The sequence below is a fragment of the Mauremys reevesii genome, linkage group 10 (genome assembly GCF_016161935.1).
Source record: "Mauremys reevesii isolate NIE-2019 linkage group 10, ASM1616193v1, whole genome shotgun sequence".
Lineage (NCBI taxonomy): Eukaryota > Metazoa > Chordata > Testudines > Geoemydidae > Mauremys > Mauremys reevesii.
Window position 1 is genome coordinate 75,978,145 of NC_052632.1, and position 12,896 is coordinate 75,991,040.

The window sequence follows — 12,896 nt, forward strand, 5'->3', positions numbered from 1 at the left end:
ATCAAGTGATCTCTCTCCTGCCATCCATCTCCATCCTCTGACGAACAGAGGCTAGGGACACCATTCCTTACCCATCCTGGCTAATAGCCATTTATGGACTTAACCACCATGAATTTATCCAGTCCCCTTTTAAACGTTGTTATAGTCCTAGCCTTCACAACCTCCTCAGGTAAGGAGTTCCACAAGTTGACTGTGCGCTGCGTGAAGAAGAACTTCCTTTTATTTGTTTTAAACCTGCTGCCTATTAATTTCGTTTGGTGAGATGTAAGTGTGCAAGAGGTAAACACGCAGCAGCACAACGTCGCACAAGAGGGGAAACGCAACACTGCAGTCAAGTGTTCTGGAGCATTAATTTACTAATTTATCTCTTCTGATGTTCGGAAAATAGTGTAAGGAAAAGTAGGCCAACACCAGGCCCCTGGGGGATGTACTGGGGTTGGATCCAGCATAAATACAGGAAGGAGTGAGGCAATTAACCCATTCAGGGCTGTGGAATGTACAACACATATCCACCTGCAGTCCACATGCATGTAAACCCTGACTGTCAAGGAATCACATCACTCAGGGAACGCATGTGCAGGGACCTGGTATAAAAGTGTGTCACAGGGATACTATGCTGTATGGCCCAGTGGCTAGGGGAGCGGACTAGGATGCAGGAAACTACAGTTCAATTCCCAATTCTACCACTGACCTAGTAAGAGACCTTGGATGAAGTCACTTCAGCTCTCTATACCTGTTTCCCCTTTGTTTATTTAAACTCTTTGGGAGACTGTCACCATGTGTTAAGCACAACAAACCCCCGAGGTGTTACTATAAAACAATGAAAAGAAAATCTCTATTCGCTCCCCATCTGTGCTTTAAGGGCCTAAATCTTTTTAAATGGCCTCCAGTTCTGCTGGCACAAATGCTAGCACTCCACTATCTAAGGGCATGTCTGCACTTTGAACTGTGGGTATGATTCCAAGCTAGAGGAGACATACTGGTGCTAGCTCTGATCGAGCTGGTGTGCTAAAAACAGAGCATAGCCTCGGTAGCTTGAGGGATGAGCTGCCCCAGGTACTCACCTAGCATCTCTGATGGGCATGCACTTTGGGCAGCTAGCCCCCCCGCTGCTGACGCTGCTATGGCTACGCTCTATTTTTAGCATGCTCACTCGATGAGAGCTAGTACGAGTATGTCTCCTTGAGCTGGGAATCACGGCCCCAGCTCCGAGTGCAGATGTGCTCTAACTGCATGTCTGACTGCCAGCATCTGCAATTAACTGCGGGTGGAAAAAAGCAACTGCAAAATCAGAAACTGGGCTAAGACTGCTTTTAAAAAGTGGCCTTTCATTGCTCTTTACATCACTAGTGCATTTGGGTTTTTCCAGAGGCGAGGATGTGGTGAGGCCAGCAGGCACCTCTGCTAGCCGTCTCCTGGCCCCAGTACAGCAATGCCTTCTATATACCCTTATAAAGGGCACGGATAGCAGGGGTGCTAAAAGCTTTATGTCCTTGCTTCAGCAAGGTAGTGAGTCGAGCTGTGTGAAGTTTTGAAACAGCAAGTCCTTGCAAATAAAAAATATATAAAACGTTTTGAGTTTTCTCAAATTTTTTGTTTGTTTTTCTAAACGAACAATTCACCAAAACGGACACAAATTATGTTCCTGTGTCGCTGAATTTGCATTTTTCATCAAAAAAAAGTTGTATGTAAAAAAATGTCGCCCAGCTCTGGTGGTGAACCAGGCAAGAAGCCCCCACCTAAATTAGACATTAGCAGAAGCACCTTGCTGAATCGGGGCCTGTATATTAACAATGATGCCTTGGCCTAGTGCTCTTTACAGAACTTCCCCCTTGGTCATTCCAAAGGCGATTTCTCTCCCTGTAGGTGCAGCTGTTTCTCTATTCATAAGAGGAAGCAGGAGTGGGGCAGGAGGGAGGCAGAGAGAGTAAAGACGGGTGATACTTACTGCTGGGACTGCTTCTCGGCCAGCTCTTTCGTTTTCTCCTAGGATAATGGGGGAGGAGGGGAAGCATAAGTCAATATGAGAAAACAATAATGCAGAGAGAGACAGGGATGCACACACGCGCACACACATACACACATGCAAACTCCCAGGGGAAACAGTACTATCTGCAACAGGAGCTTGGGATAGTTTTGTCAGGGACACTGAGTGGGCTGGTTACTCTGCGCTTTATTGGAAGGCAGAGCAAAACTTTGGTTAAGTTTTTTTTTTCCCTTGTGCCAAAAACTATATTTAAAATGCCTACTGGAGACTTGCTCCATATCTAATGCACCTTCTAGCAACTGCAGCTGTTCTGCATAGACAGTTAAACGAAAGGAAATGACGCACAGATGCTATGGCAACAAGCACGCTCGATTTGCTAATATAATTACAATATATGTTGCAAGTGCACAAAAAGGAATGGGGCGGGAAGGAACCCGGGAGACTGGAACTATGCAATTGCCTAGAATATAATTAGGCAGATATATCCTTATTGTTTGTTACATTGTACAATATGCAGGTACTTATTTCAGGGTAAGTTGCCCACTGGGATTCCTGTCAATGTCTCACTGTGCCCACCAGAATTATTGTTATTTCAGTTCTGATGTGCTGCACAGCACTAAGGGTTTATTTACATGAACCCTTCCCCCTGCAGTTCCCCACCATTGCTACCATGGATGCAGCTGCACCTGTATTAGACGGGCTACTGCCATTCTAATCACTGTGTTTTCCTAAACTTGCTCAGAGCAGGGCTGCACTGCTTAAAACGCTGGTGGCTGCCTGCAGCCTTATCTGGGTAGCAATGGTGAGAAACAAAGTCTGGTGTAAACGAGGCCAGAATGGCACCGCGCGCTGCGGGAGAACGCGGTGATCTCTAACAGGGAGGAAACGTACAAACCCTGATTCCACAAGTGCATTTCCTCCACTCACGCTCCCTGACAGTTAGGCAGCAACATGGAGGGTCGTGATGCACGGTAGCTGGCATTCCAGCCCCGTGACCAGGCATACAGCTAACAATGACTCCGGTCTGTAGTGACCTATAAACCCAGACCTCTCCCATAGGGTGGCAACAGCAGGAGGGAAGGACAGCTCAGTGGTTTGAGCACTGGCCTGCTAAACCCGGGGTTGTGAACTCAAGCCTTGAGGGGGCCATTTAGGGAACCAGGGTAAAAATCTGTCTGGGGATTGGTCCTGCTTTGAGCAGGGGGTTGGACTAGATGACCTCCTGAGGTCCCTTCCGACCCTGATATTCTATGATTCAGTCCAAAACCCCTCCTCCAGTCTGTGCTTCCAAGACCATGGACTGCAAAAGGAAGGGTGGTACTGAGCAAGGCTAGGGGCTACCCCTCATCCTGTTATTAGCAGGGCTGCCCAGAGGATTCAAGGGGCCTGGGGTCTTTGGCAGCAGAGGTCCTTCTGCTCTGGGACTTCACCGGCAGGACCCGGAATAGAAGAAGCTCCAGGTCTTCAGCAGCGGGTCCTTTGCTTGATCCATGTGTGTTCAGTGAAGGACCTACTGCTGAAGACCCACCAAAAACTCTGGGGGGGGGGACCCTGCGGGGGCTGGGGAAAATTGCCCCACTTGCCCACCCCCCGGCAGGCCTGGTTATTTAGAGCTAACCCGGGAGGGGTTGAACATTTAACAGGGGTTTGGCCTTTCCTTGCACCTTCTGACCACAGCAAGCAGCCCCTTCAGCCCAAGCTCCTGGGATCTCTCAAACCACTATGGTGGGGGAGGGGACAAGACCTCGGATTGATGGACAGGGTTGGCTGCACATCAACAGACCCTCACAAGATAGTTCAAGGCCTGCAAGCCTCTACGAATTACATGGGGATCTACAGTGCGGCTCAGGGCTGCCACCCTCTTTAATCCAGCAGTGCAGCCTGGGCAGATGTCCAGACGGAGCCTCACAAGCGGGGACTTAGTGTCCGTGGGCTGCACAGCTGGATGACAGGGAAGGACGGTGGTGATTTGCTAAGTGCAGCCCTTGGATGGGCAAAGTTTGACTGCCCCATCCTAGGCTTCGAGTTCACAGGAGGTGTTATTCGGAGACCCTACAGCACCTGCTGCATCCCCGGCACTACCCCCTGCCCCCGACTCCCCTCGGAAAGCTCACAGACTGACCCACACTGTCCTCTGAATCATCTTGGCTGACTTGAGCAGCAGCTGACCGAAGTCTCCCGGCTCGAAGCTAGTGGCGGAGTGCTGGATGCAGAGGCACAACAGGAAGGCCGGTGTCAACTTGTGATCGTCACCCCCAGGCTCGATCAAGGTCACGATCCTTCTCACCAGCACGTCCTCGGCAGCTCTCTCGAACTCCAGCTGCAGCCTCTTCCTGGCTGATCTTTGGCTGGCGGTGGGGGAGGGCCCATGCTTCTTGGCGGAGGGGCCCCTCTCCTTGAGCTGGCTGCCACACATCTTACAGAGCACGGGGGCCTCCGGGTCCGAGGCTCGATGCAGAGATTTCAGCCTCATCAGCGTCTGCGCGGGCAGTGGCTGGGCCCTGGTGGGGTCCTTATAGAGAAGCAGGTAGTAGAGCCCCAGGGACAGGAGGTCTCCGTGGTGCAGCACAATCGTCTTTACCACTTCGGAGAAGTTGACGGACACACTGGCCCCCGGGATCAGCTCGAGGATCAGCTTCTCCTCCGAACGGTGTCGGGAGCGGCTCGGCAGCTTGCGTTTCCTGAGGGTGCAGTGAAGGGGCAGGATGTCCGGGGCGAAGAGGCTGATGCTGGGTTTGCTGGACTGAGTCCTCTGGCCCACTGTGTGCTGCTCGCGGTTCAGCACGTAAACCAAGCTATCCTAGAACGCAAGCAGGACAACAGGTAGCAAAGCAGGCCCGACCCACGAGCAGCTGCACAAGTGACTTGGTCTGACAGGATGTAAGGCCATGAATCTAGCTTTCCCTCTCTGGCCACTCACTCTGGTATCTTGACTCCTCAGTGCCGGCGGCCGCTTGCAGTTCCCTGGGTGCCCACAGCACACATCTTTGCACTGCAGTACTGTTTTTTATTCCAAACACTGCAGTGCTTTCCCCAAATTATAACTTGTGTTGGCGTGGCAGTGACTCATGCAGCAGAAGAGGCATGCTGCGAGAGACAGGACTCGGAGCAATCAGCACGCAGTGGCTCAATTTCCACTGCAACTGCTATGTAACTCTACTGTGACTATCGCCTCAATACATGGACCTGCTAATACATTTGGTTCTGTTACACAAGTAACTGAGCAACCTGCGTCCATCCCACTTAACTACGGCTGGGGAGGAAGGTTATATAATTCCTCTGAAATTGGCTAGCTACTCCAGTATAATGAGTGCCCATAATTAACATCAAAGATTAGCAGCGCCTTTTGGGTATATGGATGCAGAATGAGTGAACTATTGTTCCCAGGATGCATTGCAAAGGGAGCAAACAGCTGGAGATAGGGTGACCAGATGTCCCGATTTTATAGAGACAGTCCTGATTTTTGGGTCTTTTTCTTATATAGGCTCTTATTACCCCCCACCCCCTGTCCCTATTTTTCACACTTGCTGTCTGGTCACCCTAGCTGGAGATCTGCTGACCTGCCCCAAGATATCTGGTATCATCTGCTAGTTTTCAAACAGTAAGGGGCATTCACTTCATTGACGCTTACCACTTGTACGTGACTAACAGAGCATGCAGTCATACACATCCACCCTCCAGATACAGTTGGTCAACTCTCAGGATGGTTCTGGCCATCAGCACACTCTCATGTTAACTCAAATGAGTTCTTGTATCACTAATCACTGCGCTATAAAAACACTGGTCAGTGTCACTCCATAACCGGAACAGGGACATTCTGGAACTCAGACATAAATGGAGTGTCACTCTCTTCAAGGTCACAATCAGTGGGTTTCAGTTGCTCTTTGTACCACTTTTTTCTTTCCCACCTTCCACTCTCATTTCTCTTCTCAGACTACAAAAAGGGGCGGCTAAGACAAAATCATACAGGACCTAAGTCTGCCCTCATTTACACAAGTGCATCTGTCACTGACTTCCACGTGTGAGGACAGAGCAGGACCCATTCTCTCTTGCACTGGCAGTGGGATCTAGTGGTCAGAACTGGGGATAGGGAACCCGAACACCAAGGCTCTGTTCCTGACTTTTCCACTCACTTGCTCTGCAACAAGGGGCAGCTCACTCAACTACTCAGTGCCTCAGTTTCCCTATCTGTAAAATGCGGATAACAAGAGTTGTTGTTCTAGAGGATCGCAGTGCACCCTGTAGTAAGCAGAAGTAGCACAATACCAGCTGGCAAGGACTATAAGATCTGTGTTACCACAGAACAGAACACGAAATCTTAGCAAACTCTGCCATTCAACCCTTGACAAACCAGCTGGAAGACGAGTCCTACTCGCTGCCAGTACTCAAAGTGAATGCTGGGTTTGGGGAGTGGTTGAAATTTCCCACATGACCCATCTACGTATCACCTTTGAGGGGTGTTAAATTGGCACAGACGATGACAGAGCAGCTTCAGAGGTAACACCCCATGGAAGCGAATGGAGGCAGCTTGGAGCTCCCGGTCATTGCAGGCTGCCTGGCTGCAGACTCAGGCAGACGGCACTGCGTGGGCCAACAGTAGGAAGGTTTTCGTCACACGCATGAAGGCTTTTTTTTGAAAATCATGAGATCTTAAATTCTGCAAGGAAAGTTCCCTGATCACCCCTGGCGAGTTGCTTTGCCAAGCCCCAGTGGTATTTATTAGGCTGCCCTACGGTGCACTATTCAGTGCAGCGGCTTTGCACTGCACTCACCATGTGAATGTGCTTTATGAGACATTCCCAAAGGGAAACCCAGCATATTCTGGGTAGACCTTAATGTCAGGCTGCCTGTGCCCACCCTTACTCCTGGGCTCTGATGCAAGCAGGACTTGGCTGACCTGAACAGCTGACACTCACGCCTGTCCCTGCCTGCTCTAAATCGCAGGTCCCGCCAGGGCTCCAAAGAGACGCCGCTTGCAGAGGAGCCAAGGACAATGCTCCAAACAAGCAGCAGCCTTTGCAGCAAAGTCAAGAGACAAGACATCTGCTTCAATATTGTTTGAGAAAACTCAACTCTCTCTCAAAACCCCCGGCAGAGGCAAGCCACAACTGCAGTCAGCCTGAGTGGCTCTCGGGGCTATTAGCAGAAGCTAGTTCTTTCCCTCAGCATCCCTGTGCCAGGATCCCTTGGGGCAGGGGATGTAGCAGCCCACTCTCCGAGCATGTCTCTGGACTCCAGGAGAGGAGCAAATGCCACGCCATAAAGCATCTCAGTGTCTGAACACCCACACCTCCCCACGGGACCCAGGGCACCTGCTGGGACTGCCAGGAGCTGGCATGGGCTGTAGAGGGAGCGCACAGACAGTCAATGTCAGTAAAGCCTCACAGAGTGGGCGGCTGGGTGCTTACATGCTGGTAGCTGTAGCCCTGCAGGAGCAGGAGGTGAGGGGACTGGTAGAGGGAGTACCGCACGCTGCTGCCGTTCCGCTCCGCCGTGGGGGCCTGCTGCTCCTCCCTCGAGCTCTCCAGGCCGCGGATGGTCTCGGGCAGCGTGGAGTAATGTCTCTTGAGCTGCTCCTCCTCCGGCGAGCCCACGTGACTGAGACTGGTCTCGCTCACGCTGCGTCGGAGGGTGGGTGGCGTGGAGTGTCGCTTGCGTCCCGTCAGCAGGGTCATGGTGCCCTTCGCACGGTTCTTCTGCAGCTTCCGAGCCTGGGCATTGATGCCTAAGGACGAGAGCAGCGTTCAGTGCTGGGGCATGCAAAGAGCTTTCCTGTCTTTTTGCCCTGTGCCAGTCCTGCTTGGGGAATAACAAAAGTGAGTGTTGGCCCTGGGACCAACGTCAAGCCAGCAACTGAGCCAGCCACGCCCCAGATACCAAAGTGTGGGGGCTCTTTGAACAGGGCTTTCGCTGCCTAGGCCTGGCTTCACCCTGCCAAACAAGGGCCTTGGAGATCTCTCTGTCTATTAATTCTTGGGCCACCATTTTATCTCTGGACACTCCTTCATCACTGCCCAAACACATGCCTTCTAGTCAGCTGCTAGCATAGATGGAGCCATAAGATTGCCCTAGCATAGCAAAGACATGTTCCCAGACATTGCACGAACTGCCTTTCCATCCTGCCTCTACTCCCTGGTCAGGCTCTGCCTAGAACCTGCTGTCACCTGCCCCAGGATCACAGGGCATTGAAAATCCTAATGTCCCCTAGAACCTGGGGCTGCAGTTGGACTATATCATTTGCCATCTCCAAGCCAGTGGGCCAGCATATTTAAACCCATCATAAATAGAAGCATCACGTGTGAGACTCTGAACAGCAGAGGAGCTTCTTAAGAAAGGACCCTTAGTCATATTCTGTCTGGAGATGAAAACTCCAGCATCTTCTCACAGCTTTGGCCAGCAGAGGATTAGCAAAATGTTGTTTAAAGCTCCTGGAAACTCACCACAACGTTCAGGAACCAGGAGGGGAAAGCAACGTTCTCCCTCCAAAACGAATGAGCCCAACCCCCACCACTAATCCCCACTGTTTCCTGAGCAATGCAGCTGGACCCGTAGAACTGACCGCTTTTAAGGGCTAGACACTAGCTCTTGGAAGCAAATACAAACAAGTTTCATGCCAACTTCACCCTGCTAATCAATGAGAGTAACTTCCCAGCCCCACCCCCCCACCCTTCCCATTCCATCCACAAAATGGTCTCTTGAAATATCCTCCCCACCTTACTTGGGAGCAGCCAGGATCCATCTCAAATCTGCAGCATCTTTCTACCAGCTGGCCGGAGCCACCCAGGGTGGAAAATACCTTGATCGAAAACAAACAAAGGCCAGAATGCAGAGTGACAGCCCTGGGGCTTCATTCCTTACCATGCAGCCAGGGTCCACTGAGGGTCCTGCGCCCTGCACCATTGGCTAAGTGCACCTGGTTGTGAGTGGGGTGTGAGTGCTGACTGCCAGGACCTGCAGACTGCAGTGAAGAGCCAGTGCCTGCCTGCCTGCCTGCTGCAGAGCAGAGCTGTAATTAAGTTCACAAGCATCAATTCGGAAGAGCTGTCAGGAAGACAAATGGGCGCTAGAGCTAGTGTATAAATAGGACCAAACGGCCAAACCCAAACCCATCCTGCTCAGCCTGACTTGATTCCCCACTGCAGAAACGAGCCAGTGTGCCAAAGTCCCTCTCTATGCTGGAAACATCACTGATTGGGCGCGAGTTCTGGAAAAGAAAAACAGAAGTTGTGAATGCTGTTTGGAATCCTCAGACCTTTCATCCGGGGTCCCAAGGAGCAGAAAGGTCGGCTGCACGCTCATTCGTTGATTAACATGGGAGGCGAATAAACGGGTCTCGAAAATTCTGTTTCTGGATTAATGCAACAGCAGAATTTAATTTAAAGCAACAACAGAGTTGTTAAAACAAAGAGCAAGAATCCCCATCTTCTGGATTCCTCCTGCAGTTTTCTATGGGCTGTTGGACCACACGCCAGACATCTGCAGAACACAGGCTCTCCCCAGCAGGAACTCAGTCAAACTCCAGCTCACACAGGGAGACATCAACCATATCCCCCTGTTCAGAACAGAGCAGCACTCTGAACTGGAAAGGCAAGCTCAGCAGTCGGCTGCTTAAAGGGACACTCTCGAGGTTAGCCCCAAAATGCCACCTTCCTTATTTGGTGAGGAACTGACTCTGGGTTCTGAAGCACATTTTTTGTTTGTTTGTTTTGAGACTATCGCTCCTTTGCTGGGAAAATGAAGTAGATGAGGGCGGGGGAGAAATAAGCCCTACTGTTTACATGCCTTAGGATTAGGACAGGGGATGGCCGCACAGCCTAGAGAGTTCTGAAACACAGCCCGCTGCCATCTCAGATCAAGATGGGGCAGCGCATATCAGCACAGCATATCATATCCATAAGCTGTGCTTCCGTACTGGAACAGGTGCAGGGAAGAGCTACTAGGATGATCCGAGGAATGGAAACCTACCTTCTGAGAGGTGACTCAAGGACCTCGGCTTCTTTAGCCTAACCAAAAGAAAGCTGAAGGGAAATATGACTGCGCTCTATAAATACATCAGAGGGATAAATACCAGGGAGGAAGAGGAGTTAAGTTTAAGTTAAGCAGCAATGTGGACACAAGAACAAATGGATATAAACTGGCCATCAGGAAGTTTAGGCTTGAAATTAGACAAAGGTTTCTAACCATCAGAGGAGGGAAGCTGTGGAACAGGGGCAAAAAACCTAACTGGCTTCATAGACTCATAGACTTTAAGGTCAGAAGGGACCATTATTATTATCTAGTCTGACCTCCTGCACAACGCAGGCCACAGAATCTTACCCACCCACTCCTGTAACAAACCGCTAACCTATGTCTGAGTTATTGAAGTCCTCAAATCGGGGTTTAAAGACCTCAAGGTGCAGAGAATCCTCCAGCAAGTGACCCGTGCCCCACGCTGCAGAGGAAGGCGAAAAACCTCCAGGGCCTCTGCCAATCTGCCCTGGAGGAAAATTCCTTCCTGACCCCAAATATGGTGATCAGTTAAACCCTGAGCATGTGGGCAAGGCTCACCAGCCAGCACCCAGGAAAGAATTCTCTGTAGTAACTCAGATCCCACCCCATCTAACATCCCATGACAGACCACTGGGCACACTTACCTGCTGATAATCAAAGATCAGTTCCCAAAATTAGGCTATCCCATCATACCATCCCCTCCATAAACGTATCAAGCTAGACTGAGCTTGATTAGTTTATGGAGAGGGTGGTATGTGATGAGACTGCCTACAATGGCATGTGGCCCGTCAGTGACCGCTAGCAGCAAATATCTCCAAAGGCTGGTGATGGGACACTAGACAAGGAGGGATCTGAGTCACAACAGAGAATTCTTTCCCAGGTGTCTGGCTAGTGGGTCTTGCCCACAGGCTCAGGGTATAATTCAATGGTCCCCAAACTTTTCAGGGTCACCCCTTATCCCTGTCTATGCACCCCCCAGGAGCCAGGACCACGGCTTGGGGGAGAACGGGGAACACGGACGGGGCAAGGGAGCCAAGGCTGGGGCCATGGCTGGAGGCAGGTCTGGGGCCAGGACCAGGAACGGAGCCGCAGCCAGGGGCCGAGGCTGGGGCCAGAAGCAGCCTGGGCAGGGGCCGAGTCTGGAGGCGGGCCTGGGCCCGGGACCAGAGCCAGGGCTGGGGCTGGGAGTGGGGTTGGGAGCCGGTACTGCAGCTGGGGACAGAGCAGGGCTGGGTGGCGCTCCCTCTGCACCCCCCATGAGGGCTCGCCCAGGCCTGCTACGCCTCCCTCCACCCCCGAATGTTCCTCCATGTCCCCCTGGGGGGGCACCCCACAGTTTGGGGACCACTGGTCTAACTGATCCCATATTTGGGGTTGGGAAGGAATTTTCCCCCGCGTCAGATTGGTAAAGATCCTGGAGGTTTTTCACCTTCCTCTGCAGCATGGGACACGGGTCACTTGCAGACTTAAACAAGTGGAGTCTCTAACTTGAAGTCTTTAAACCATGATTTGAGGATGTCAGTAAGTCAGCCAGAGGTTAGGGGTCTATTACAGGAGTGGGTGGGTGAGGTTCTGTGGCCTGTGATGTGCAGGTGGTCAGACTAGATGATCATGACGGTCCCTTTCTAACCTTAAAGTCTAGAGTCTATAATAATTGCAATCTGGCAACTGGCCAATGCAGCCGCTCAGCTGGGCAAACTGTGGATGCCTTTGCCTTAGGACTGCACAGAAAACAATATTTCATGCTTTTGTGGATCTACAGCAGACACTTCACTAACAAACTAGTCTCCGAGCTCTGCTGGCATCACCCAGGATGCCAAGACTGCTGCACAAAAAAGGAAGCATATAAGAACGGGTGGGGGCAGTTAAAAAGAAAAACAGCTGAGAAAGGAATGCTATTTTCCAGTTTCTCAGAGGGTAGAACAAGGAGCTATTGAGAACCTATGAAACATTCAACCCTGTGCAGCAGTATTAGGGATTTTATACTGTGTAGGTTGCAGACACAAAATGACATTAGCACACGGGAGTAAGAGCAATATTCTATCCAGCAGAGGCATCACCCATCAGTGTAATGCGTTAGGATACAGACAATACTTTGGGATCCTCAGAGGGAAGGTACCGTAGAAACTCAAAGTGCTTTACAAACAGGACTCCCCTGAACAGTAAGTGTTATCCCCAGTTTATAGAGGAGGAAGTGCAGGCACAAAGAGGTGACGTGTTTACCCAGGACGCTCATGAGGGAGCCTGGATTAGAACCCATCTTCCCTAGCGCCAGGACACCCTCACCTAGAAGGCTCAGCTCCCTAGACAAATAGAGAGAACGAACAAACAAAACATAAAAAATACTTGATTGCATCTCTGTGATGTGTGAAACAGCATGGGAGCCCTCTCCTGGCATGTGTACAGAAATGTGGCGGAGAAGTATTGTCTTGCTGTCCGGAGTCCCAACTCTTAGCCCACTGTGAGGCAACAATAAAGGTTTCTAGCCAGCGAGCAGAAGAGGAGACATTACACCTCCAAGGATAAGTTAAGGCCCTTTCTTGCATTATCCCTTCAGGGCATCCTTTGCCCCACATGAGATCACCAGTTCTGCACTCCCCATCTTAGGCCTTATCCCTGCTATTGGCCAGGAGTGGATTGGCAGCAGCTCTCTCATTCGTGTCGGATTTGTATTTCCCCTGCGCGCCCTATCCTGAGCAGCACTTTTTACCTTGCTCTTATACATCCATCACTCAGCACCTGGGCAGTGCAGGAGCCAACCCTCTGTCTGGCTTTCTCTTCTCCCCAGGGATACAAGCCGGCAGGCTTGGCTCTGGAGAAAACCAACTGCCTCTTTTCTGTCTAACCAAGAGCTGCTCTTGTGGGGTCAGGCTGTGGAAAGGGGGCCTGGGAGAGATTACAATCTGTCTGCCTGAATGAT

General features: G+C 51.1%; 1 protein-coding gene across 3 annotated transcripts in view; it reads right to left on the reverse strand.

Moving 5' to 3' along the window:
• Positions 1-12,896, reverse strand: part of RADIL (Rap associating with DIL domain) — a 69,557-nt gene that overhangs the window by 31,926 nt on the left and 24,735 nt on the right. For 2 of the 3 annotated variants that reach the window (XM_039490491.1, XM_039490492.1), the window contains exons 4-6: positions 7,396-7,712; positions 4,110-4,787; positions 1,949-1,986 (exon numbers count right to left, since the gene is read on the reverse strand). In XM_039490491.1, coding sequence (XP_039346425.1) covers positions 1,949-1,986; positions 4,110-4,787; positions 7,396-7,712 — 1,033 coding nt within the window. Of the gene's footprint in view, positions 1-1,948; positions 1,987-4,109; positions 4,788-7,395; positions 7,713-8,700; positions 9,973-12,896 lie in introns of those variants that run through there. The other variant, XM_039490493.1, reaches the window with a different exon arrangement.